The following is a 24,693-nucleotide window of genomic DNA, read 5'->3' as shown; positions in this document are numbered from 1 at the left end:
CTAATGACATTTAATGGCACTTTAGCTCACAGCACAATAACGGTTTGCTCTGAAATATTTTAATTTAGCAGCTTTTACATTTTGATGCACAATTGTCTAAATAATTCAAGAAAAATATTCTTAAATGATATTTTGAATCAATGACAAAAGTGATATAAAAGTGTCTGGCTTGACAGGCTAATTTGGTTTTATCTCTTGGTTCACTCTGCTTTCTAGTCATTTTTCTAATTGTCTTAACTTAAGATTCAAGTAATACAAGTCTTACATTTATGATGCACCATCTGCTTTAGACTTATATTCGGACTTTCTGCTAATAGGCTGGAGATACGTTGCTACAGATTTTAGCAGTATGAAGATTTACTTTGAAAAACATTCATCCTTCATATTCTCTTTCTCACTTTCCTGCATTTGATCACCGTTTTTACTGACAGAGTAAGCAATAATGTTGTGATTGGACGTGCAAGTCCAATCACAGAAAAATCATGGACTGGATTTCCAGTAAATAAGGACAATCTCTATTTGATTAAGTGGTACAGACTGGACAACGGCACATGACAAGAGGGTATCCTCAACAAAAGGGTAAACACGCAGATTTATGATTATATTTGCGAGAAATAAGTTAGGTCAATTAGGTGTATGCTTACTTAAATGAATTTTCTAGCCATTTCATGTTCAACATTTTGTAAATAAATAAACAAATAAATACATTAAATTTAATAAAAATACATTACCAATAAAACCAAATCACCACATCATTTAAGCAGACTAGCGAGAGAACATTTTAGGGGAGCTAATTTGAAAAACAAAAAAAAGTCCAAACAAAACCATAAATATATAACTACAATGATGATCCAAATGACTATAAGCCTGATGCACATGTAGCTGGACGAGTCATTATGAGCAAAGAATTTATGAGATGTGTTAATCACATCAGCGCTTTTATTAAAACAAATTCATATGAGTTGGATTTATTCTCACAGATGACTTATGTACAGTTGTAATGGGTTCCTTATACAGTAGTAACGATGCAGCAAATTAATGTACAACAAACTGTTTTGCAGACCCCTGGAATTGATAGAAAGTGACAATCAAATCGCTTTCTTTTCAGTATGAAACATCAGTAGAGGCTGACATTTGCAGGAATGTATCTAGGTCTCACTTGTAATACCGTCGATATAGCAATATGTGCCTGCGGCGTTACTGTAGTTCATTTGTAAGGTCTGCATTGAGACAAATCTGAAAATCAATTGTCAACCACCAGCAATTTATACAATGCAATGGGAGAATGCCACAACTTCATTGATTTTATTATTTTTAAAATGTTATTGTACATTTTTCCTTTACTGAATCCAGCTGTTATAAATAAGTGAAAGAAGATGTCTAACTCACCCTTGTAGATTTGTCCAACAAAAACTGGAAGGTGTTATGTGTTGCTTGTGAGGCTTCCAGCTCAGTGCGACACAATGCTATCAGGTAGTCTTTCACATGCTCATAAATCCTGCCATCCAAGGCCTGGCAGATAAAAGAAACAGCAAGCATGGATATTTTGTATTTACATAATCCTTAAAATAAATAAAGAAGACACATTTGATGCACATTGCCTGTAGGAAGACTCACCAGAGTCAAAAGCAGTACGTGTTTAATTTAACAAGATTTTATCATTATACAGGTGTAAATATGTAGGCTGAGGTATATGACCTTCTAAATTAAGTGTCAGTGTAGTTAACATGAGAGGCTAAGGTAGTCACAAACACTATTCCAAAACACATCTTCAAAAAAACAAATGGAAATGAGTAAGCAATGGCGAAAAGGAGGAAAAGTGGAATTTGTAATATAATGTATATAAGTTAATGATGAAAGCAAATTGATATAAACAGAAAATGGGACTCTGTTTGTGTGTGTGCGAGTGTGTGTGCATTTTGGGTTTCTTTCTCACAGGTGCCGGAGAAGGTGAAAGGGTTCATATGCCAATTTACAACAATTCACCACTCGGGCATTCACACACACAGGCACACACATAACACACACACTCTCAAATATTCAGACATGAATGTTTGTGTGCATGATCTCACACAATGGAGTATCGAGGAAATGTAAAGGAAATTATGTCATTATGGGTGGCCTGACTTCATTTTAAATGTTTCCTTATCTTGATGCTTATCTCATTCTCCCTCTTTTTTTCTCTTCCCGCATTTTTTTTAATCCATTCGCAGTGGCGTTGAAATGAAATGAGTCAGCTTCCAGAAAAAGACCTGTCTCACAGCCAGTGGGTTGGTGTATTTGCTTATGTGTGTGCATGCGTTGAATTAATGCATATGTGATGACAAACACGGTCCAGAAGAAGCAGAAGCAAAGAGGTCGTGCATTGACTTGCGTTGGTGTCTGCGCCTAACAGATGAAACTGATGACACATCCGGACAGAAGATGTGTTTATGGAGTGAACTTACAAGCGCAGGAGAGAAATAACGAGCAGATTGGTTTCCTCTGGCACTGTCCCCTATTCGCTTATATGTGTTCACGTTCTTGTATTTGTGTGTGCGCACAATTCCCTGCAGCCTTCTGCCACTCCAAGCTGCTGATTTATTATTCAGGAGTGCCTCATAGTGTCAATGCTCATGAGCAGCTCAGGCTTGAGTGTATTGGGGTTGGGGGGGTACGCAACGATTGGAAATGAACAGGAATCTTACCAGCTGCCCTGAGTGAATATTTTGACAAGAACAGAAAACGTTACTTTTAGGGCCAAAGTATCATGTACTTTCATATATAAAAATGCAGTAATTTTATTTATCTTTTTTAAAGTGGTTTTAGTTAAGGTGATTAAAAGTGACTATTTTTTTGAACAAGCACACCACAATGGGTGAATCAACATGAGGAAACATTAACACAAACAAAAGCAAGTGCGTATTATTGTCTACTGCATTTAGTTTCAGGTAGAAGTTCAGAAAACTTGTTTATTCAAGAAGAAAGAAAAATAAAATGGGTCATTAACACTAAAGGGTGACTGTGGACGGTGTACCTGTATTGGGTCAAGTCCAATTTTACAGTCACTGCATTGGTTCCACAGTGAGAAACCAGCAGTGGTCTATGTCACCTGAATCCTCTAAGATTGGAAGCAAGGCGAAGACTCAAAATAGTACCTTATAGTAGCTTGTATCGTGAAAATACTTTTATTAGAATCTGTTTCCCTACTGATTTCAACTAAAAGTTTGACAGAAAAATTATGAGTAATGCAGCACTGTAATTTTGACCCCAATTAAAATGCTACAATATGGTTCTGACAAGGGATTCATATTTTTTGACTAGTTATTTGCTATATTTCCCATAATTATTGGATTCATATAAAATATTTTCAACAAAGCTAAATCTCAGATTGACAAAATGACAGCTTTTAATTTTGCCATGCCGACTTCAAATTTTGTCTCATCTTTTTTATTCGCTAGCGGACTTTAACACGCCGTTGTATTTAATATAGTAGGGATTTTTTTTTTATTTTTTATTTTTCCGTATTGCTATCAAGCAACTTTATAAGGTAAAACTTCCTAAACGACCATTTTTGTCCGTGCCAGTGACACTCTAAGTTTGGTTGCAAAGTTAACAAAGTTCAGCTGGCACAGGAAGTAAACAGGACTGAATTAATTTTAATTTTTAATGCTCCAATTCTCCAGTGGACCCCCGGGTTACAGCGTCCCTGGCTTATGTTTTTTTCACATTACGATGCGAAATACTGAGTTTTTCGTCCCCTCTTTAAGGCATTTATCCCGCTTTACAATTAACATCAACAACTGTCATGACCTGTGAGGTAGGTTGTTGTTTTGCTTCTCTTTTGAGGCGTTTTTAGGTAATTGCTCTTATTTTATATATTATAACGGTGAATTCGCGTTACGATCCCAACCGCGGACAAGATTAATCTCGTAAACCGGGGGCCCATAGTAATTTAATATTAAACAAATAACAACTTTCAAAGACATCTGACAATTCATTTGCCCCCAAGTGCCCTTAAATTCAGATTGGTGTGCCTGTCCATTAGTTTGATTATAGAATTGTTAAACTTTTTTCCAAGCTAATCAGAAAGGCACATATGTAAAAACATTCCTAAGAGTGAAATCATCACGTTTTGTTTGATGTTGTCCCCTTCTCAAAAGGCATTGAAAGGAAATGTGACTCCGAACATAGTTTTTATCCAAACTGAGTCTAATTCAAAACTCTCCTTGAGCTGAAAAATTCCTCTTTGCTCGAAATTCCCTCAGGACATGAGCCATGATTGAATCTCTTAAGCTACATGTAATGAAAGAAACATGTCATTGCATTACTGAAGCTGCCTTGAAGATATTATGAACACAAGATAAAATTGAAATGAAACAAAGTACAAAGGAAAATGATTCATAAGGTAGATTCTACAACAAAACTCTCAATCATTTAAACAAATACCTGTATGCAGTGGAGCAGGTCCGTGTGGTAGTAGCGGTCATGGTGAGCGTTGGCAGCAGCTAATGTTAACAAATAGTCATTTCTTGCCTGTGTTGCCTTCGAGTTGCAGTCACTTCGCTTTGCTTTCAACTAAAATGACATACATAATTTCAACTTTCTCCTAGTATAGTAAATTAAGACAAGCACAAGAGTATATGAATGTCTTACCTTCACACTTGCTTTTTGCAAGCTAATTCTTGATTGAAAGAGAGCCAGTTTAGACCTAAAAAAAATAGCAGCAAAAAAAAAAACACAATAAACTTCTTTTAAATGTAATCTAGCAATTTTAGGTGCCTATGTGCTCAAGCTACATTTTACTGGGTTAATAATCACTAAATCAGAAAGTGAATGGCAATGGTCGTTAGACTACAGGACTGTTCTCAAGGATGTAGCAACATGAGAGAGAGAGCAAAATATAATAACTTCACTACTGAAAGGTGTGTTTTATATAAAACATGAATACTTAAAATTAAAATCAACGTTTTCATACAGCTATTGTATTGGAGCAGTATCACCCTCAAGAGTAAAGCATAGCATCAGAAGAAAACGTCAGAAGAAAATCTACACAATAAGAATGATGTCAAAATTCTGATTCATCATAAAAAATAATCTAAAGGAAGCAGTGGCTTGACAGCAATAATTCTCAGCCCAATGCAGCCATCATAATTCATCCATTGTGACATCAAACAGAGCTGATAACAGGCTGTGTGCTGACTCTGTGGGGGTTTTGTTCCTTGTATGGATCTAATTCTCACATTCAGAAATGTGCACACCATTCCCACAGAAATGCAAACATGTCAGCATGAATGTGCGAGACCGTATGTTTCTATCTCCAAAGAGAATCAAATGTGCTTTAGTCGAGCTAAAATAGAATAACCTTTAACTTGTACAATAACAGAACCCAAAACAGCAAGTAGATGGCAGCATAAAGAACAACATGTAAAATATGTGTTTAAACTGCACTGTGTGTGTGTACACACACACACACACACACACACACACACACATATACATATACATATACATATATATATATATATATATATATATATATATATATATATATATATATATATATATATATATATATATATATATATATATATATATATATATATATATATATATATATCGTTTGGATCATATTACCAACCTGTTATAAATCGTGTCTTCATAAGCCATATGTAAGCCATACATGTGTCTGTGTGTGTTTGTCCTTGTGTTAGGCAAATATAGCACTTCTTTCAACTGAAATAAAATGGTGTGGCTGAGGAATAGCTGTAGTCTTTTGTCAGTCAATAGAAAACAGCTAAATGGCCTTTCAATGCACCCTACACAATATGGCACTGTGACTCACCAAATAAATATGGTCGTAGCTAATTTAACTTTTAGATAGAAAATGGAGAGAAAAAAACTAAAGCCGTTACTATATAGAGACACATGGCTTTTCTGCTTTTTGGTGGCCTCTTAACTGTTTTTGTTTTGTGTTTGCCCTTATCTGTTAAGAGTTATGCCGGCATGTCTTTTGAACAAATCCATAGTATTTCTATAATTATACACACTTACTTGGCTTCTATATCCGCCTTTTCTCGTACTGCGTGGGCAACCTGCTCACAGTCGTAGTATTTTTTCTTGGATTTTGCTAGTTCCTTGACCGACTCCTGCAGCTCTGCTTGAATGCCACTTAACTGATCGATGATCTTGGTAAGAGAAAAGAATGAAATAAGGAGAATAACATCCAAAATGTTTAAGAACAGAAACCACAACACACTTCATGAATGTACCCAAGTATCACCCTCTATATACTCACTTTTTTTATTTGCTGCTCCTTATAGAGTCTGACAATCTTTGCAGGATCTGAGATTTGACTCTTGTAGTCATCACATACGTTGAGTCTGGACTGGCTCACCTGAACTGTACCCTCTAAGTAGGACCGCCACACTGCATACACATTCCTGGTTGTACAGGATAAACACAATGGAATAGATATGTTGACATTCATCTTGTATTTAAATTTCATGCATTGCAGTAAGGCAAATGAACAACAACATAAGGTGATGTTTAACTTGTTTTTCTTTCAACTTTTGTACTGCTGTATTGCTAAAAATCCACCAGAGGACAGAAATTAAAATACAATAAAATGATTTGTTTATCCATAAATTCTTTCTGCACATTCAGAACAAATAAGGTTGATTAGTAAAGGCATACCAGAATTGGAGGTCCTTTTACATCCGGCCCTTTATCTTTTAAATAATCCACTTAGAAAATACTAAAACATATTGAATATATATATTTTTGGTATAGGGTATACCTGCAACTCTGGTACTATGATTATAGTCAGTTTATTTATTTATTTATTAAAATCATGTAACAACAATTGTACCATTGATCTGTAAGCTGAACTAATCAAGCCAATGATAGTGGATTCCCTATTATTGATGAATATGTAGCAGAAAATCAGATAAGTGAAGGTTTCATTCTCAAGAATTTTGAAGCTCAAATGTCCTCCAATTCTGGAATGACTCAGTAATTAAAAAAGACACACACTGACCTGTAGTCTGTTCTCTGGTCATCAGGAGTGATTCCAGGCCAGTCTCGCTTCAGGTATTGGCTTGCTAACTTCTGCAGCGCCTAAGACAAAATGAATATGCAATTAGTCCAGAAAATATATTACTTAGACATTTAATCTACAAGACCTCTTGACAAAGCAGGATACTAAACCCTTTGGAGCAAGCATACTGTACTTATTGTGTGCTGATCTACATTGTTCAGTCATCGGAATATACAGTATTGGCATATGCATTTCTTGGCTAAACTTGTTCACTCTGTTGAGATTCTTTAACAATGAATGGGCCAGCCATATGCAAGGAGAGTTATCGTGTACAGTACATGCACCAGGCAGAAACTAGAGGGCTGTAGCACTGAGTAACCTACATACACTACAGTAGGTCACTGTGACAGTAGTGACAACTTCGTTGCACATTTCCCTTTGTTTATATCTGTGTGGATGCACGTCTGGCACACCAGTAAGCTGAAAACTATGATACACCCCATACTACATTTTTCAAATACATATTCATATGCTACATTGTAGCTTCATTGGAATTTCCTCTACAACTTCTATTCATTGCTCATCTCCCTTTCCTCTACTGAATTTAAAATGACCCCACTACATTATATCATCCTCAAGTTTAGACTATTCTGGGCTCATAATAAATGGTTTTGTTTCACAGTTTATGCATCAAAATTTGCATTTTGCACCACACTAAATTTAATTTTTTGGAGCTTTTAACAACAATGTTGCTTCTCACCCCAAACACTTCCATAGTGCTATTTTCTTTCTTCGGACCAAGCATACTTTTTCCATTCTTATCTACTTTGTTCAGTCATTGGAATATATAGTAATCAGTCATTGGCTAAACCAGTTCACCCTGTTGAGAATCTTTAACAATGAATGGCACAGCCATATACAAGAACAGTTATATTTTCTAAGAATTCCTTGCTTATTCTGTGCTCTGAGTCCTGGCCCCGAAAATATCGAAGTGGCAAAAATGTGTGTTTGAGAGGATAGAGCCAGACAATCCATGTTTGGAGTACATTATTCACCTGCGGCCAGAATTGTTCTATTGAGTTGTGGTTTCCCAAAAGGACAGATTTGATAGAAGGAACGGGTGTTGCTTAGTGCATTCTCTTGACAGGTGTTTTGCTTTATTGGTTCTCCAATTCATTATGACACCAGTAAATCCAAAACCAAAACGTTTTTGGCTCCTTCATATACTCCGCTGGGATGGGGTTCAGTGCCATGCGACACTCATGAGGAAAAGTGGTCAAGATCATTGATAGATGGAGGTTTTGTGGCTGGACAGCTTTCGAACTAAGTCATGAAGAGGGGCTTGGCAGCCACATGGTGAGAAGAGCGGCTTCAGTCAACGAGAATGTCACTTCCTGTTTAGAAAAGTTGGGACCAAAATAACCTAATATTTCATAAGAAATTAAATCACTAAAGTGCCAAACATAATTTAGACGCATATATTTAACTGTGGAAAGTTTAAAATTCATGATATGGGCCCTTTAAAGCACATTGAAGAGCAAAAGTGAGAATCACAGATTTATATTGGTTTTGGTTAATTGAACACCAGCATTTTTCTAAAAAGCTGGGTTTTGTGAACATGCATTACATGGCCCAATGTACTAACATAATCTATGTGCAAGTGGTCAGCGATCAAATCAAATTTGGTACTATTTACGCCGCACCAAGTGGCTCGCAACAAGTTTTAGTTTTTGGCTAGTTAAAGTATCGATTATGTCAGTAAACAACGCTTCCAGATTGGTGACTAATGGCCAGGGGTGGCCAATAGAGGTGTGCCCAAAAAGGGGAAAAAAAAGTTGATTCCCAAAAGAATTAAGATTTTTTTTAGATATTTTTTTAAGATATAAAGAAATTTTAAAAAAGTAACCAAGAAAATCTCCTGCCTGTCAGCTTCCAAGTAACTACACACTTAAACTAGCTTTACTCCTCCTTGTAACTCGTGTTTTTTTTTAATGGCCATCACATTATGTCTCTACCAACAATACGCCACCATTAAAAAAAAACACACACACACACACATTCAATCACTGATTCAGGATGCAAAGAAATTGCCAGTTAATTACGCTTTTATATATATATATATATATATATATATATATATATATATATATATATATATATATATATATATATATATATATATATATATATATATGTATATATATATATATATATATATACACACACACACACACACACACGCACACACACACTAAGTTACCACAGCAGCACATTCAAGACCTTCCTGTGTGGTCATGCTCAGGTGGTCGTTTCAACACACACGTACAACCCCCCCCCCCACACACACACACACACACACACACACACATCCTGTTTTTGTCAAAAAACAGTTTACTCAGGCATCAAGGCTTCACAAGACCAGAATGCGCAGTCAAATCGGGAACTAAGTAAAATTATGTTTTCACATATTTTCTATCATTTGTATTATCATTATTATTATTTTTAAAAAGCTACTTCAAAATTGTATTTCTGAAGTTTCTGAAGTTCTAAACTTTGTTCAATCAGCACAAATTAAAACAACACACGTGCAAGTCCACCTATAGTGTTTTTTTGATTGTTTTTTCGTGCAATTTGCATTTTCTTGTGTTACTTTATGGCAATGCAAGCCTGCATGTGTGAATTTGCAGGATTTCCACTGAACCTTCCTTCAGCCAAGTTGCTGGCCATACTGTGCAACAGCAGCCTGTTGGCAATGGCCCAATATCTGCAAGGCTCACATGTCCAGTGTATGCAGTGGGGTTCCATTTAATGCATAACGATTTGCTTTTTGCTTGTCTGGGCTACAATCACTGTTGAGTGAACCTGAAAACCTGGATGGCCGGCAGGATAGATTGAATGTTGTGAATGCAGTTTGTGGATTTCAGCTCAGCTTTTAATACGATCATCCCCCAGCACCTGATCAGCAAATTAACCTTCTTGGGTGTCAGCAGCCCTGTGTGCAACTGGCTGTAAGATTTCCTAATGAGCAAACCTCAGGGTGTGAAAGTAGCGACCACCTTCAGCACAATTTCCCTGAGTAGCTGCTCTACTTAAGGATGCATCCCAAGCCCTGTTTTGTTTACACTGATGACCCAAGACTGTCAAGCTAGCTCCTATGTGAACTTAGTACGTACAGTCTAACAACAGTGGTATTATAAAGGTGAGGTAAAGCTACTTGTAAAGCGATGCTGCTTCAGCAAACATCATTATATTAACAAGACGAAGAAATTTGCATCAATAATATGTTGTAGAAACTGTCAGTTTGCACAAAGCTCTTGGCCGTACAGATCATGGACAATCTTTCTTGGTCCAAGAAAACCACAGCTCTTGAAAAAAAAAAAAATGTAGCAGCAACTACACTTCCTGAGAATGTCACACACATCACCAACCCTTCCACCAATTTTTAGAGAGGGATCATCAAAAGTGTGTTGCCTAGCCGCTGCATCTCCATTTGGTCTGCTGGCTAAAAAGCTACAGCGTGCAAGCTCTCAAGACGGTGATGAGAACATCAGAAAAAAAATGTAAATTTCTCTTCCCTCTGTTCAGTATATTGCAATGTACAGTGAGTGAAAACATGGTTTAAATATGATATTTAGACAGACACAATGTCCTGCTCTGAAACCAGAGTACACCACCATGAACATGAAATGATTTTATAGTGAACCCTAAGCCAGTGAAGCACACTCTATGGAATAAACACTTTGTGTTAGTCTGCTGCAACCTGTCTCAACATCCTGTTGAATCAATACACTTGATTTCCTCTCCATTCTCAGCTTGTCTGCATTTATCTGTTGCAAAGCCATATGCCTTTTATGTGAGGAGAAACACGGTGTCTAGTTGGCTATAAAAGATGCGTGTGATTCCACTTATCTATTCAAGCAGCAGCCAGACAGCATGCTGGCCTTTTTGGGCAGTACAGTGAAGAATGACCCCAGCCTGCAACTATGCCAGTTATGTTGATTGTGGGAGGGCAATACGGGACAACCATATCGCTCTCGGTCTCTCTGTCTCTGTCTCTCTCTATCTCTCTCTCTTTCTCCTCTCTCGCTCTCTCTCTGACTCTCTCTGACTCTCTCTCACCTAAACACACATGCATACACCACCACACACACACACACACACACACACACACACACATACAAGACCAGCTTTATTTATATTGTGGCGGACACTAGGACCATGTCTCTCACCCAGTAGGCATGTCACTATGATCCTTTGATGCTTTGAACCTGTTGGCTTTGTCTTTGCTGTTTTGGACTTTGTTGTATCAGTTTTGTGATGGCATGCGAAGAGTAAAGATCTCCACTAGCACAGCAACGTGTGGTTTTCTCGCCTCGCCACATTGGTGACCCCGACGTTAGAATGGGTGACCCCGGATGGGTCATCTTGCCATATTATTATCCCAGACGTTAGAAAGTTTCGTCAGGCTGTTGGAGATGTAGCCTTGCCACATGGGTGACCCCGGACGTCAGAATGTTTCAGCAAGGAATCACCGCAGACGTCCCACATCGTGGCATCCCTCCACCAGCCTACTATACGTCAGGTAATGCAGCAAGCCGGTACCACGTCAGTCAGCCAGCACCCCGACAAGGGTCCCCTCGCCCGTCGCCCAGTCCCTTGGCGCACCAGGGATCGAGCCAGCCAACAACAGGCTGGTACGGGCGCTGGTGAGAACGGCTGTGCAGTCCAATTTCGGAGTCCCTGGCCGTCGACCGGGATCTTCCAGCTGGGCGGCCTCATCTACTACCGATGTCCGTCCGGCCTCAGCAGTAGACCTCCAGCCACCATCATTCAGCCGCCCCTCCGATTCACCATGCCCGCAGGTATGGTCCGAGTATACATCGGAGCGGGTCAGCTGGTGTTCGTGCCGCAGCAGGTTCATGCCCAGGCACAGACTGGGACGCAGCCGTGACCGGCCGTCCCTCGGAAGCCACTGTGCCTGCCAGCATGCGGGTCAGCACTGCCACTCCGGCTCCTGCGGAACTTCAGAACATCCCTTTGCCAACGCTACCTCATGGTTTTCACGCTGAGCGTCTCACCCTTACTCCCGTCGCACCTGGGGCCCTGGTGTCACATACACCGCCCAGGACCGGACTGAGTCTCAGGGTGCCAGACTGGTGAATACCCTGTGGGGTTTTCCGTTATGCCTTTCTGGGTGTTCGGGGGGGAGCTGTGTGGCGGACACTAGGACCATGTCTCTCACCCAGTAGGCATGTCACTATGATCCTTTGATGCTTTGAACCTGTTGGCTTTGTCTTTGCTGTTTTGGACTTTGTTGTATCAGTTTTGTGATGGCATGCGAAGAGTAAAGATCTCCACTAGCACAGCAACGTGTGGTTTCCTCGCCTCGCCACAATATAGCAATTTACACATGCAATGTAACTCAATGTGCTTTACATGATTCAAAATAGCTCTGGGCAATATGGCCAAAAAAATTAAAATCTTGGACAATTACAATTGTAGTAAAGCCATCAAAGGTTTGTATAAATACTTTAGTTTGTTTTTATTAAAAAATAAATCCTGTACAAAATGATCAGACCAAAATAATTGATCAGTTTAACATAAACTTAACATTCAAAGTTTTAGTAAAAAAATTGGCTATTTATAGCTTGTGCATAGCTATCTTAAATGGCCCAATTTAGTGGCTCGTAACTATTGTAAACACATTGTGTGAACCATTCATCCAGCATTCTGCCATTGGTGCAAAGCTGTGATTTCAAATTTTATAGTGAACCCTAAGCCAGTGAAGCACACAAATTTATTTTAAATAATGAATTAAAGAAATTAAGTTGATTTATTGACAAGCCCTAATTAGGAGTACAGTACATAATTTAAAAGCTTTTAAAAAATTAAACCCTCAAGGCATTTTAAAATGAAATATATAAATAAGAGTTCACAAGAATTAAAAAAAAAGAAAAACTTTGAGCAAAGAAAGTTTTTTTTATTTTTTATTTTTTTTAATGCTTTAATACAGACAAAAAACAAAACCTAACCCTAAAACCATCCTATCAGATTGGTTGAAATTTCCGAGGGTTCAAAACTTCCAAGGGCCACAAAACAGCTCATTTCTTCCACCTATAGCCTGAGCCGTTTTAGGACAGTTGCATTCAATCATAGAATACAAGGAGTGTCTTAACGAACAAAATGTTATTTGAATACGGACTCAAAAAGAGATTTGGAGAACAAAGGTTAAAAGATTAACTTCATCATCAACTTCACTTTTTTTGCTCCTTTTCATTTTTGCCTTCCCAGAGCCATTCATTTCCGGTCATTTTTCTGTGATTTTTCTGCTTGTGCCTATTTGTCCATTGTCAGCTTGTACCCTATTAATTTGTCTCCACTTTCCCTCTCACTTTCTCCCATCTCGCTTACTCCATCTGTCTCCTAGGCCTGCTAATCAGATGAATTTATGTTTGTGTTGAATGTAATTTAACAAGTTAAGGACTATATAGAGCCAGTGATGAAAGGCAAAGGGGCAACATGGAATAATTACATTGCTCTACGATAGGATTGAGGAGCATGTAAACTTAAAAAAAAACTACATCCAACTCATCAACCGCTTAAAAATGGTTTGCGCCTGTGTTCATCAAGCTAACAGTCACAGAGATCCAAAATTAAGAAGGCAATCCACTGAATCCCATAGGGCTTGTTGCTGGGCAACCACCATTTCTAAGGTTATAAGGACAGTGCTAAGGGAGAAAGGTGTGAGAAAAATCAAGGCAAAGAGATAGAGAGGAGTAGACACACTGACCCTGTTCTCAAACCAAATGTGCTGAGTGCAATAAAAATACATTTTATGTAAAGCGCATTCTATTCTTGGAACTATGTTAGCTGATTTAAAGCAAAAGGTTGATCACACCCTTGAGTTGGCTGTATTGTTAAATATATATATATATATATATATATATATATATATATATATATATATATATATATATATATATATATATATATATATATATATATATATATATATATATATATATAAAACAGTCCCCCCTCCCACGATAAGAGAAGACTGCGAAGCAGTGCCCATCCCCCACGGAATTATTGTTTATGACAAATATTACTAAATTAATATATTATTAATATTAATATAACTGAACAATATAACTGTTTGTTACCCCTTTCCATCCTTTGAACTAAATTAAAGTCACATCTGTATATGATTAAACATGATAACAATGAGAGTTTACACTTGAAATACTTGTACCATTTTATTATAAGAGAAATCTAGGTATGGGATTCCCAATGGTCCGACGAAGTTCTTTGCTCCTCCCTCTTGGACGAGCAATAGCATGCATGTTATACAAACCTGGCACGTTCAGGTGTGAAAAAAAAAAGTGGGAGTTGGGACGGGAGCTGATTACAACTCCTGCCCTCATTGGTCGATGGTCATGGCCATTGTCACTCATAAACCATACACTCGGCACACGCTGTTGGCTTGATAGACCCAAGGCAGAGGAGCAACGTGCCGGTCTCATTTGTAAAACACGAAGGCTGGTGCTCCTCCAAGGCAGAAGAGCAAAGACCTTCACCAGACCGTTGGAAATCTCTTACCAAGATTTCTTTGACAATAAAATGGTATTTCAAGCGTAAATTCTCATTGTTAACATGTTTGATTATGTACGACTTCCGGGCGCCGCTAATATGACCGCGGCTGCCACGAGACTTGCCACGGGCCCTCCTCAGACGTGGAATGACTGCAGTACACATATTTACTTAAATCTTAAAAGAAATCTAGGGAAGAGATTTTCAACGGTCTGGTGAAGGTATCTGCTCCTCAGTTTGCCTCTGCCCTGTGTGCGTTTCATGACAGACACATGGGTCCCAGTGGGTGTAAAAACAAGAGTTGGGGCGGGAGGAGATTACAACTCCACAGGGACGTGCCGTGTCAATCACGAAACGCACCCCGGCACACGTTGTTGTCAGCAGGCAGGAGGCAAAGGCAGAGTAGCAAAGACGACGTTCACCAGACCGTTGGAAATCACTTAACTAGATTTATTTTATTTATTTTTATAATAACGGTATTTCAAGTGTAAACTCTCCATTGTTATCATGTTTGATCATGTACAGATTTGACTTTAATTCAACATCCAGGCCGCTGCTCATATGACTTCAAAGGAAAGGGCTAACTGTTCACTTACTGTATAGTGTATAAGGTTCAATCTTTTATGTTTTAAGTAAATATGAGTACTGCTGTAATATTTGTCTTAAAAATTCCCCCCCAAATTATTATTATTCTTTAATTTTTTATATATGTGAAAAGTGGGGGTGCTACTTCACGGGTTTTACTTATCTCGGGGAGATTTCGGTCCCCATTAATCGTGAAAAAACGAGGGATCATTGTATATACAGTATATTGGAGTCAGTGTGAAACATCGTCACGAATCATGATACTCCTTTAACTGAGCCACTGCACATGAACATTTCACACCATATGCTGACACCTCAGGTGATGTCATCCATGACAAGGCAGTATCAAAGAAATTACAGAAAATGAAAACACACAATTAATACTTAGATTCTGTCTAATATTTGCTGACATTTGTGCAGCCACATATTGTTTTAGCAATTCAGTGGGTCCAGAGGCTGAGATAAAGGCCTTCTACATGTATTCCCCTCTCTATCATTGACCATGAGTTTTAACAGGCAACTTTTATTAAGACATACCTGCGCATAGTCCCTCTCAAGCTGTCCTTTTTTCAGACTGTAGCTCCTGCAAATAGAAAAAAATAATCAAGATCGAATTGTAAACTTAAAATTCAAAATAGTGTAAATATAAGTTCAAGTCAAGTTTCAAGTCATCTGCTTTCAATTCCATTAGTCGGAGACATGGGTGAGATCAGATGAAGTTATTTATTAGAACAGTTTGCATGTAGTACACTAAGGACTGGTCATTAGTAATTCACAGCGCAAAAGATAATTATTTAGTCACAAACACCCACGTACACACCACACACTAATAGGCAATTTTGTGTGTTCTTAATTTAACCTGTGATAGTTTTTTATATAAGTAACCGTAACAAAAAAAAATCACATGATTGGCAAATCACTGTAAAAAAGCAGGATTTTTTTTCCTGTTAATGTGAATGTGGAGTTTGGTTCCAATACTATGTGTGTGTGTGTGTGTGTGTGTGTGTGTGTGTGTGTGTGTGTGTGTGTGTGTGTGTGTGTGTGTGTGTGTGTGTGTGAGTCCTAAGGCAGAAATAAGAGTATAGGGGATTTAGTAGTTGGATTGAGGACACCAAGTTGACTGCCTGTGTCCACAAACTCATCGTCATTCTCGCTCTCTCTCTTCCTCTTTCTTTTATCCCCCTCTTAAGACTCTTCCACCTAAAATGCACCGTCTCCCACAGGATTAAATAGCCTTCTATTCAAGCTATCTTTCCATCAATCTGTCTGTGCTTTTTTTTTCTTTTTCATGTAACTTTCATGACAGTTTATGTGTTTGTGCATGTGTGCGGGCACGCATGTGTGTGGATATGTATATGTGCATGCACGCATGTGCGCATGCATGTATGTGTATGTGTTAGTTGAGTCGATGCTGATTAAATCCAGCCAGTGGATTAATTAGGGTAAATAACCTCAGAGCGGCTTTTTGGATTTAAGAGTTAAAATCCAGCGTAGGCTTTACAGCATGCATGTGTTTGATTATGTTTCACTGGTGTGATGTTTGAAGGTTATTCGGCAGCTAAAACCAGGTAGGACTCACATGGATGTACAGTATGAAATCATTTCAGACTCGTTGGCAGAGATGACCCTAGTTACCTTGGTTCTGCGACATTGCTGTTATCTAAATCTGAGTTTGAAACTTTTCTCAGAAGGTGAGACATTAACTATCCACCACAACTCTGCAAGTTTAACCCCCACTCCCTCCCATACAGCCTCATTGGGCTTTTAACCACTTGAAAAAATTGGTAGCCAGGTCCGGTCCCCAAGAACCACAATTGAGCCTGTTTCAGATGTTTTCCCATAAACATCATTGCTGATTTGACCACCACTGCAGTAGACATTATTATCCAAAAACAACTGACATGGGAAAATGTGACTGTATGCAGCAGGGAGCAGTAAAGACTTTTTCAAGAAATCCTCAATTGCACTAACACACCTTGCTACAGTACAAGCAAACAGAGTCTGAGGAGTATGAGGTGGGATCTCCTATCTCTGGGGTTGGTAAGCTCCTCTGTGGCAAGTCCCGGGGTTGATAAGATGCACCTAGATTTCTTACAGGCTCTGGATGTAGTGGGGCTGTCCTGGTTACCCCACCTGTTCAATATTGCGTGGATATCGGGGACAGTGCCTTGAGATTGTCAGACCAGCTTGGAAAAGGAGGACCGAAAGGGGTGTGTTCCAACTACAGAGGGATCACAGATGAAATCTATTGAGGGGTACTGGATTGGAGTTTCATCTAGGAATCACATTTCAGGAGAAGCCTTTTTGTCCTCAACTTGGAACAGCTCTACACCCTTAGCGGGGTGCATGGCAGTTTGTATACTTATGTTTTGTGGACTTGGACAAGGCGGTCCACCGTTTTCCATTCTGTATAGGGTGCTTCAGCAGAATGGGGCTGAATTTATCATGCCACGAAGCAGTTTGAATTAGTCAAGTCTAATTTTCTACTACGGACCATGGGGGAATAACTGTGCATAATGTAAATGATGTAACAGAGCAGTGTGACACAGCGTAACCCGCTAATGAACAAAGGAGAGAAATGCATCATAGTAAACAAAGGACAATGGTCAGCCTTCCAGCATTGTGAGTTTTTTGTATTGGGCTGCTGTTTAGCTAGAATAACAAGACAAGCTTTGATGTTTCCATTCCATTCGTCACACAAAAATGGTGATTCTCTGACTAATTTTGCTATCATTGACAATATTCCTCTTTCTCGGAACTTGATAGCTATCTGTGTATTCGGACAAACAGGTTTTTATTTTATCATTTTTTTGTTTTAGCTTTATAATAATGATGTTTTTGCTCACGCCCAAAATTCTGCAAAAAATATCTCCCATGTTGTCTGTCTATGTTGAGCATAAGTAAAACCAATGTCAGAAACTGAGCAAAAGATAAGGGATACAAACACCAGAAAGAGTGAGTTGAGAGATCAGGCTGTTATAAATTATCGATACTTAATCCACAATATGAGAGCGTGTGAGGAACCATGAGTTTGATCGTGTTGCCAAAAAAAAAAAAAGAACAAAGGATTGAGATCAGAACACATTGTCAGAGCAAATGTGACAAAATGAAACCAACGACAAGGGAGGGTGACATAAGGGACTGAGCATGAATGAAAAAAAGAGGGGGAAAATGCGTTCAGGGAACAGGAAGAGGGCAGCAGGAAATTCCTTCATCATTTTCCTGACCCTTTGTCCTTAAAAAGTGATTCTCAAGGCTGATTATGGCGCATATTATGACGAGATTAAAATTGTTTTTTCTACTTTTGAAAATGGATGAGAAGACTGTTCATACCTCATGTCTTCCAGCAAGTCACATTCAGTCTGATTTTTAAAGTGCAGTCTTGTCAACTGGTCTGTGTGCGTGTTCTTCAGCTCCTGTGTTACTTTAACCTGGAGAGGAGAAAATACACATGAACAAGTCATTTCATTTCACCTGCCTGCACAGTGCAAATTTACTCCACTACTGCTTCTGATCGAACTCAAAAGTTTTTTTTTTTTTTTTTTTAATTGTTCCCCAGTGTTATATTACCAATGGTACTTGTTGGACCCATTTCTTTTGTTGCCCATGAGCCAGCTTTTTATGGAATGTGTTGCAAGCATACAATTCAAAATAAAAGAATATTGAAAAAAAAAAAAGTTCATCAGTTTGAACATTAAATATCTTTTCTTTGGAGTGTATTCAATTGAATACAATGAAAAGGACTTGTAAGTCACTGTATTCTTTTTTGCTTGGGTTTTATGCAATGAGACAAATTATTTGGAATTGGAATTTGAACAATGATGAGGTGGATCGTTAAGGCAGACAAACTAACCGTACAAACAGTGCAGATCAGCTTCTAGCTAGTGGACGTCATGGCTAACAAGTGGCAACATGCGTTTCTCACAATATCATACTCGTTATCTCATTAGAAATGGCAACTTTAACAAGATTATAACTAAATTCAGGACTGTTTTTTCTAAATGCTTCAGTACAAAGTTAACTTACTGCAATAATAGCCTCTCCCAGACTCATCAAATGGAGGCAATGCAATAACAAATGCCATATGTGTTTTTATAGTGCCTGTAGTTCACACTATTCAAATTGTTGCTGTTTTCATCTTACGCTTGCTAAACAGATGAACTATTGATGACACAATTTCCTAAAAAAAATAAATAAATAATGACCTTATTACCATTAACACAATCAATGCAGTCAGCAATTTGTGTTTGATCTTGTTTGGTTACTCTGCAGTTGAGACTCAAACCATGACTTTAAAACCAAGATACTTGCCAAATCTTGACATGTCGCCCATAGAATAGCAATCCTTAGGATAGCTATAAAAATGTGGATCATGAAAAACGCATTTGTAGTTTTTTTTTTTTTTTTGCTGGTCCTACATTTACAGTTTGTCTGTAGTGTGAGTAGACTCCCTTCCATTGTCATTGATCAGCCTTTTTCAGATGTTTATCCAAACTGCAACTGTCAGTCCGTCGCTCCGTCAGCCAAATATTAACGGCGCATCGGTTATCACTTCCAACGCCATCACTCCCCACCGACTGCCCAACTCTGAAGAAAAAGTTTTACAACCCTGATTTCGACGATAAACTATCATTACTGAGAATCAACAGCACATTTGTGCACTTCAGGGCACAATTAATACAATACAATTGCCATCCTTGCATCAAATATTCAGTTTTGGGGTTCGTATTTGATTTATATACAATAAAAAATTGCAAATTATCATAATTAAGCAAGTTGTTTTCTCAATTTTTGAGACATTGGAGAGAAGAGATTGTACACAGTAAATGTTGATCTTTAAAAAAAAAAAAAAAGGTTCTATAGACATACACACACACACACACAAACACACCCTCCTGTCAATGCCCAGGGAGTGTGTGTGAAGGTCATTGTGTATTGTCTGGTGAATTCCACCGGCTATTTACTGCATTAACAGAAGGCTAAATCCTGGGTCTTCTAGACAAAACAAGCAAACACGCAAATACATCGGCATCTTAACCACACATATGCACAATCTACTGAGACTCTTCTCATCCGCTGTGTCTTTGAAGATAAGGAGGGTGAGGTTCATTACGTTATCAGGAAAAAAAGGGACTTGAGTACACCCCTTTTATCATTCAATGTAACGCACAGGACACTATGGGGAAAAGGAAGAGTGAGTGGTGGTATAAACAGGGTGGGGAAGATTGGCTCAAGCTTAGTAGGGAATAAGATGCCAGGTGAGCGAGGGAAAATAAGGGGGGTTGGGGGGGAGAGAGAGGTGGAAAATAAGGAGGGCTGGAGGGGGAAGGAAGGGGTGAGAGAGAGAGAGAGAGAGAGAGAGAGAGAGAGAGAGAGAGACAGAGACAGAGAGCACAGAGGTTACTAGCCTTTTTTCTGCCATAGAACGTTAGGACATAAATTTCTCAGACCAGCAACCACTCTACGACAGTGGGTTGTGGAGGGCTGCTGATCTAAATTCTCATCACCTGAATGATCCTGAATGTGACATATATGCGCTGCTGCACTTATTTGTTTATTTATTTATTTATGGGGGGGGGGGGGGGGGGGGGGGGGGAACTGTATGGACTTGTAGTTCAGGACCACTGCGCTAGTCTCAATGAATGTCAGTCATCTTGACTTCTTTTCTTATTTGAAAAGAATCACATCTCACATCTCTTGTTGCATAAGTACCGGTAGTTAGATTTATTAAATATTTTTAAACGTTCTATCAAAAGCTAGGCTGTAACACACCTCGAATCTGAAACAGTAAACAAGGCACAAGAACATGTTCAAGACTGACACACATCTTACATACAGTATAACCGGGATTAATACATGCTTAAAATGGTAGTTCATTTCATCAGCACAAGAGTATTATAAAAAATAGCTATCAATTTCAACCTGTACAAATCTATATAGCTGCAGACTTTAAAGTGTATTTAGAGAAGGTAAATTTTCACAGCAATTCAACTATCAGCTTGAATAGCGAGAAGGAAAATAAAAAAATGCAAACATTGCAATGCAGTGATACTATTATTGCATGACTTTACAACAGATTTGATTAGATCAGCAGATATTTTCAAAAAAAATTGTGATCGGCTGGTAAGTCATAACGCCAGTCCATCAATGACATATTTGATTGCAGAAGCATTTTTTTTTTCTCAATTCAATTCAATAGGCAAATTATACACAAACTTTGGCTATTTGTGGGCCGGGTCAGTCGGAATTCCCCTCAGATAGCAAAATTTGACTCTACAGTAAATGAACAAATACCTCAAACAGATATACAGTATTGGTTCATCTTCCTTTTTGACTTGCAGATTGATGATCGACTACAGAATTCCGATCATGTAAAACCTACTTTTTTCAAGTAATTGTCTCTAATTTGACTAGTTTTTTTCCGGATACACAAATGCGACATGGTGATGTAAATGTTTGTGTGAATGGCTGTTTGTGACTATAAATGATCTGCGATTAGCGGTCAAGTGGGATAGGCTTCCATTCCTGGTAAACTTGAACAGAATAAACGAAAGGGAAAATGAATGGATGGTCCTCACAAGGTGTATCTCTTTATATTTGATTCTGTTTTAGTGTCAGTAATCTCAAACAAAGAGCAATGTATCTACCGTAAGTATTTTCTATTCCCATCATCACCATCCATACACCCTGGAGTGGCCAGCCAACCACAGGTCACAGTCATCTTTTATCAGAATGTGCGAATGAGGCTTGCTCACTGTGTAAACATATGTCTTGAGACATCAACAAGACACTGAAGAGCCTGCAGGGGTCCTTCAGAGAGTCAGTGTTGTAATAGTTTCCAACAGCCTGATGCAGTAGTGTAATGAATGCGTCAGCCACATTGTCAAGTTATGCCACAGTTGGCAAAATATTATCCTCCAGTTAAATAATTTTCTTGCAGATAGATGGGTAAGGTTATGACTAAGTAAAAAAAAAAGGCAGCGGGCAATTAATATTGTAGTCAGTAAAGGTACATTTTATCGATAGTACATTGTGCAGCCTCCATGGTGATGTTTTACAGATGTGACATGACACATTCATGGAAGGTAGGAAGGAACCCAAAGCACAAGTGGCACATGGGGAATATGTGGTAATTAAGAGGAAACTGTGCACTGGTTCACACCAAGGTAATTGCCTCTCTTGCAGCTATTTCAGGATAACACAGACAGACAACACACACACAAATACACACAGAGAAGCTTTCATGAAAGGGACTAGAATCAGTGTTCTCGGCAACCCTTGCTGAATCAATACAGCAGTCGGGTGTGCTTGTGTGTGTGGAGTTACGACGTGTGACCCTGGACACACTGAAGGTCTTTCCCTCAAGACAACAAACATCACGCAAATATGTGGAGCCGTTCCTGCAGTCACTGTACAGTGGTGTACAGTAGCTGACCACATAACACTGAGGAAGACACTGCTAGCTAGTATTGCGTTATGTTCTTGCTAACTTCACAATAAAGGCAACTATGAAAGCAATGAAAGGTATTTAATACTGTCATCGTGTTGGGGGTGTAAAAACAATGTCTCACATGTGCATAGTAACGTGGCTCGTGTTTTCCGACGACATTTTACGACAGTATGATATGAGCCCACGTAGCGTTTATCTTGACGGCTAGACAGATATATAATCATCACCATCATCATTAAGGTTAATACTGTGTATATCTGAGCGATAACACACCGCTGTTGTAGGCAAACAAAATTGCCCTTACTGCAATGTGTTCGCTTATGCGACCATGACGCGTTTTGTGCAGTTGTGTGGACTATTAATGATGTTACTACTGTACATTGTTTTGCATTCATCATTGTCTCAGTCCGACTGGAGGAAAAAAACATCAATAACGGGCTGTAGAAATCACTCACCTTCCTCGGTGGCGGCTGCATTTTGAAGTATTGACATGAATGATATATCCTCTGTGAAATGTGTAGTAATCCCAAAAAAGAAATCGGTTAATATGTCTTCCTCCAATGACCATAAAAAGATGACAGTAATCCTCCCGTCCGCGCGGCGGGGAGGAAAGACTGGGAGTTAGATTTGTACTCTGGCGGCCATGATTGATGACAAACGGGCTGGTTTGTACGAAGCCGAAAGTGAGGCTGCGCTGCGCCGAGTGTGTGTGAGCACTTTTGTGTTGCTTGCTGCCACTGCTGGGTGACTGGAGAGTACAGTACTGTACTGAGCTGGAACTGGGGAGGGGAGCGGAAAAGGCAGAGAGGGGAGGAATGGTGGATAATAACGGGGAACCCCTTCAACTGCCAAAGGCAATGGCTCCCCCGAGTGGCAAAGTACAGTAACGCATCCGGTGTTATACGTGGGGGTTATATGGCAGACGAAAAACATGATTTCCCCATCTTTGATTACTATTTCACTTTATGTCTCGACAACACCCAAATGTCATGTCACTTCGTTCGATTGTCCATCTTCGCCCCCTGCCTGCTCGAGGACATCCTGCTAGTGACAGGCTGACAAGCTTAGCTTGATTGCGCTGCAGAGGCAAGAGCTGCATAGCAACAAGGGGATACAGTCGAGCGCTGAAGAATCGATGAGCCGCTTTAAGAAAAAAATACACGTTTGGTTTCGTTTCACCCTCCTATCAAAATACGATGGAAATGCGAGCATTTATTTCATATGCTTAAGCGAGGCCCCCGGGTTAGGTAGGCTTCTGCATTCCCAAATCACGCAGAAGCCATTAAAACCGTTGTTGTTGTTTTGTGGAGAGGATGAATTAACAACGAATGCATGTAAAAAATGACTCACTTGTGTCTTATAATTATTATGGAGAGTGATGTTAACTACACCATGTATTTAAAAAACAACAAATCATGACTTTAAATTGATCTTCCTCTTCTCGTGTCTACAAAGTCTCACATACAAATAATGCATTCACAAATAACAAGCCTGATAACATTCAGTGACTCTTGTATTGCCACGTAGTCATTTATACGTTTTTTTGCGTTTTTTCCCTGCAGTTTTTATACCAAATGCCTTTCACCTAACAACCAAACCCGCTTTTCTGTTTGCCTGAAAGGCAGTACAGTATAGCGCTTTAACTGATCATGTAGGAATGCGTCTTAAAAAAAAAAAAAAAAAACTAGCGTGAATGTTAATTCATGCCTCCATGGCCAAGGTTAGGAGACTTTTAATCATTAATACGCATAGTTTCAGAAGCAGGTCTGACATTAAATGCTTTCACCTTCTCCCTTGCTCGACAAAATTTGCAGTGTTGTGGGGAAAATGGTTAAGAATCATTGGTTCGGGTTCTTCCTTTATTTGGCGGCAGTTTTTTAAAAATCATGTACGCATGCATTCTTTCAGCTACGTTGACCTAAGACAAGTCAATTGAAGAAAACAGTTGATGTAAATAAAAAAAAATGTTTTTGCGTGTATGTAAAATTTACAACATTTTGCAAAGAGTGACCTGCTGTAGTCATCATCCTCGAAACGAATAACAGCCTCA

General features: G+C 38.8%; 1 protein-coding gene across 2 annotated transcripts in view; it reads right to left on the bottom strand.

Moving 5' to 3' along the window:
* Positions 1 to 23,361, bottom strand: part of fchsd2 (FCH and double SH3 domains 2) — a 45,600-nt gene extending 22,239 nt beyond the window's left edge. For both annotated transcript variants that reach the window (XM_088426825.1, XM_088426826.1), the window contains exons 1-9: positions 23,099 to 23,361; positions 18,527 to 18,624; positions 15,731 to 15,776; positions 7,019 to 7,098; positions 6,278 to 6,422; positions 6,034 to 6,167; positions 4,636 to 4,690; positions 4,429 to 4,557; positions 1,390 to 1,512 (exon numbers count right to left, since the gene is read on the bottom strand). In XM_088426825.1, the coding sequence (XP_088282951.1) occupies positions 1,390 to 1,512; positions 4,429 to 4,557; positions 4,636 to 4,690; positions 6,034 to 6,167; positions 6,278 to 6,422; positions 7,019 to 7,098; positions 15,731 to 15,776; positions 18,527 to 18,624; positions 23,099 to 23,119 (831 nt within the window). In that variant the 5' untranslated portion in view covers positions 23,120 to 23,361. The remainder of the gene's footprint in view (positions 1 to 1,389; positions 1,513 to 4,428; positions 4,558 to 4,635; positions 4,691 to 6,033; positions 6,168 to 6,277; positions 6,423 to 7,018; positions 7,099 to 15,730; positions 15,777 to 18,526; positions 18,625 to 23,098) is intronic.
* Between the last annotated feature and the right edge of the window lie 1,332 nt (positions 23,362 to 24,693).

Source organism: Hippichthys cyanospilos, chromosome 11 (assembly GCF_059441005.1).
Source record: "Hippichthys cyanospilos isolate Australia breed blue-spotted pipefish chromosome 11, RoL_Hcya_1.0, whole genome shotgun sequence".
In the NCBI taxonomy this organism is placed as follows: Eukaryota; Metazoa; Chordata; class Actinopteri; order Syngnathiformes; family Syngnathidae; genus Hippichthys; species Hippichthys cyanospilos.
Note: the sequence above shows the minus strand (reverse complement) of the source record. Positions and strands in the feature narration are given on the sequence as shown.